The sequence below is a fragment of the Otolemur garnettii genome, unplaced genomic scaffold (genome assembly GCF_000181295.1).
Source record: "Otolemur garnettii isolate 467f Iridium unplaced genomic scaffold, OtoGar3 scaffold00003, whole genome shotgun sequence".
Classification (NCBI taxonomy): domain Eukaryota; kingdom Metazoa; phylum Chordata; class Mammalia; order Primates; family Galagidae; genus Otolemur; species Otolemur garnettii.
Window position 1 is genome coordinate 25,347,588 of NW_003852398.1, and position 4,075 is coordinate 25,351,662.

General features: G+C 38.4%; 1 protein-coding gene across 1 annotated transcript in view; it reads left to right on the forward strand.

Moving 5' to 3' along the window:
• The window catches only part of DCTN4 (dynactin subunit 4), a 41,504-nt gene that overhangs the window by 9,124 nt on the left and 28,305 nt on the right, over positions 1 to 4,075 (forward strand). Inside the window, exon 4 of the mRNA XM_023514484.1 lies at positions 1,129 to 1,172. Coding sequence (XP_023370252.1) covers positions 1,129 to 1,172 — 44 coding nt within the window. The remainder of the gene's footprint in view (positions 1 to 1,128; positions 1,173 to 4,075) is intronic.

The window sequence follows — 4,075 nt, forward strand, 5'->3', positions numbered from 1 at the left end:
AAAAAAAAAAAAAAAAAGATATCTTGACAGTGTCAATTAAATATCAGGAACTCTTAAATGAGAGTACAGATAAAATTTCATTTCTTCCATGATGTCATTGGTGTCTGGGAAGCACTGAAACCACTTCAGATAGAACTGTTTGTTTATTTATAAGTGCTTGTCTGTAATATACAGACAAAAACTTACAATGAGATCATTGTGTCTTCCAAATTGCTATTTAGAATAAATTACCAGTTGTAAAGAAGCAATCAGATAAAGCATTTAGACTTTTTAAAATATTCCAACTGAAACATTTCTTTCACTTAGTTCCTAATTTTTTGGAGTTGTCTTAACTAAGACAAATTTCAAAATATGAATATTGTACTAAAAAATGCTATTTCAGCAGTTTCTTTAGCCTAAATCAATAGCACTAAGATTTATCAACTCCTTTCTAGAGATGCTGTAGTTTTAGCTCTTACATTGAAGTCTGTTGTTCATTTCAAGGTAGGTTTTGTATATGTTGTGAGGAAAGAGTTGAAGTTTTGAGGTTTTTTGGTATGTGGTTATCCCATTGTTACAGTACCATTTGCTGAAGGTATTCATTATAGCTTTCCTTCAGCTTTCTTGAGTAACCTTTTTCTTTATCATTTGAGCAGTGTATTTCTTATGTAAGGAATTGTTCTCTAAAGCGAGGTCATAGAAGACATAAATTGCAGAGTTAAGAGATGAGAGCAGGGTCTGTGGAGTCAGATTGCATGCCTAAGTTTGAATCCTGTCTCCAGCACTTACTATCTGCGTGACTTTAAGCAAGTTATTTAGTGGCTCTGGGTCTCAGTTTCCTCATCTGTAAAATGAAACGAAGAAGAGTCTGTACCTCAGAGGTTATCACGAGAATTAAAGGAAATGTAATACAATTCATGCCTGGCACAGAGGCTGTGTATGGTAGTGGTGGGGGTTATCATTATCAACATTATTACGTTTAAAGAAAAATTTTTATTTGAACATTCTGGTTATATAACTTCTAGGATTTTTCTTAGAAATTCTGTGATTTATGTTAAGTATCATGGTATGGCCTACAGATGACTTGTTTTTATGAAAATAAGATTATCAAATTATTAAAGTACTGTTTAATGTTCCTTTATTTTGTAGCTAGTGGTGGTTGGCAGGAACCTGAAAATCCTCACAACCAACGGGTAAGTAAAGGGTCATCAGAGGGGATAAAATAGTAAAAGACTGGAGATCTTCCATTTTGTTGGTGAATATGGCTTATTCTTAGTAGTCCATGTTGTGTATTTTGGTATCTTTTATACACAGAAAGTGCTTCTCATTGTAAGACATTAAATCACAATGTCACTTTGTTCCATTTGACTTAAGATAATGGAGAAAAGTAGGTGTAAGAGGCCAGGCATGGTGGTTCATGCCTATAATGCCAAAATTCTGGGAGGCCAAGGCGGGTGGATTGCCTGAGCTGACAGGTTTGAGACCAGCCTGAGGATGAGTGAGACCCTGTCTCTAAAAAAATAGCCGGATGTTATGACAGGCGCCTAAAGTCCCAGCTACTTGGGAGGCGAAGGCAAGAGAATCACTTGAGCCCAGGAATTTAAAGTTGCTATGAACTGTGACGCCATGGCACTCTACCCAGGGCAACAAAGTAAGACTTTGTCTCAAAAAAAAGAAAGAAAGAAAAAAGTAACAGAAACATACGTGTAGTCTTAGTTTTGTATTAGAGTTATGTGTCAGCAAGAGGAAACAAGATAGTGTTTGCTTTTTCTTCACACACCCATCAATAAGTTGTGGTTCCATTAATTCTCAAATACTCTTGGGAATATCATAAACATGTAGACATTTTAATCCCTGGAAATACCATTAGTTTGGAAGATGTCTTTGGACACAGTAGTGGTTGCTTAGAGGATTATGACTTGGGCATCCTTTAGCAGTTCATAGTGAATTGATCTCTGATGTTTGCATTATAGTGGATATTTTTACCCCTTGAACTAGAATTTGAGAAAGATGATAAACTGCTATAGAAATATAGTATATACTGTCAGTTAAAGTACAGATTAAAAAGTAATTTATAGTTATTTGTCTGTAAAGTCAGCAAAACTTATAAATACTGAAAATATCCTAAGAGCAATATCACTTGATACAGACTTCTTGAGCTATCTACTTCACAGACTCAACTACAGAAATATTTGCATTTATTCACAAAAATATATACAGTCATCCCTTGTTGTCCACAGAGGATTGGTTTCTGTGGGTACACTTGTGGGTACCAAAATCTGAGGGTGCTCAAATTTCTTACATAAAATGGCAGCAGAGTTTTTGCATATGACCTACGTCCTCACATATAATTTTTTTAAAATTTAAGACCATTATGGGACCAGGATGCAATGGTTAATGCCTGTAATCCTAGCACTCTGGTAGGCTAAGGCAGGTACATCACTTTAGCTCAGGGGTTTGAGACCAGCCTGAGCCAGAGTGAAACCCTATCTCTACTAAAAATAGAAGAATTAGCCATGTGTGGTGGCACATGCCAATAGTCCCAAGCTACTTTGGAGGCTGAGGCAGGAGGATTGCTTGAGTCCAAGAGTTTGAGGTTGCGAGCTATGATGTCACAGCACTCTACCCACAGTGACAGAGTAAGACTATGTCTACATACACACAATGGGTATATAAACATTTTGGTTACATGGATTGCTTTTGTTCAGTTAAAATAAAATTATGTGTGCTTATCATCAATATAGCATGCATTATAGCCATTAGGTGTGGATTTACCCCTCCCCTTCTACTCCCTCCACCTGCTTGGTTTCTGTGTTGAGTTTTACTACCATCTGTACACTTGAGTGTTGATTGATTAGTTCCAGTTTAATAGTGAGTACATGTGTTTGTTTTTCCATTCTCGTAATACCTTGCTTAGAAGAATGGTCTCAGTTTCCATCCAGGTTGTTAGAAAAGGTATTCACCTTTTTTAAATGACTGAGCAGTACTCTATAGTATACATATACCACATTCTATAAGTTCACTCGTGTATTTTTTTTTTTTTTTTTTTTGAGACAGAGTCTCACCTGGTCACTCTCAGTAGTGTGCCCTGGCATCTTAGCTCTCCACAACCTTAAACTCTTGAACTCAAGTGATTCTCCTGCCTCAGCTCCCAAGTAGCTGGGACTATAGGTTCTTGCCACAACACCCGGCTATTTTTAAAGACAGGGTCTTGCTCTTGCTCAGGCAGGATTCACTCATGTATTGATAGGCACTTGGGTTGATTCCAACATCTTTTTTTTTTTTTTTTTTTTGAGACAGAGCCTCAAGCTATCACTCTGGGTGAAGTGCCATGGCATCACAGCTCACAGCAACCTCCAACTCCTGGGCTCAAGCGAGTCTCCTGCCTCTGCCTCCCAAGTAGCTGGGACCACAGGCGCCCGCCACAACGCCTGGCTATTTTTTGGTTGCAGTCATCATTGTTGTTTGGTGGGCCCGGGCTGGATTCAAACCTGCCAGCTTAGGTGCATGTGGGTGGTGCCTTAGCCACTTGAGCCACAGGTGCCAAGCCTCAACATCTTTATGATTGTGAATTGTGCTGCAGTAAATGTTCAAGTACACATGTCTTTTTGATAAAGGAATTTTTTTCTTTTGGGTAAATACCCAATAGTGGGATTGCTGAATCAAATGGTAGTTCTACTTTTAGTTCTATTTTCCACAGAAGTTTACTAGTTTGTAGTCCCACCAGCAGTGTATAAGTGTTCCTTTTTCTCATATCCATGCTAGCATCTGTTGTTTGGGACTTTCTGATAAACACCATTCTCAATGGAGTTAGGTGCTATCTCATTGTGGTTTTAATTTGCGTTTCCCTGATGATGAGAGGTGTTGAGTATTTTCTCATATTTTTATTGTCTATTACTCTGTCTTTGGAAAAGCTTGTACTGGCTCAGAGCCTACAGCACAGTCGTTAATGGCGCTGGCCACATTCACTGAGTGTTTGAACCCAGCCAAGTTCGAACCTGGCCCAGGCCAGCTAAATAACAGTGACAACAACAACAGAAAAATGGCTGAGCATTGTGATGGGCACCTATAGTTCCAGCTACTTGGAAGGCTGAGG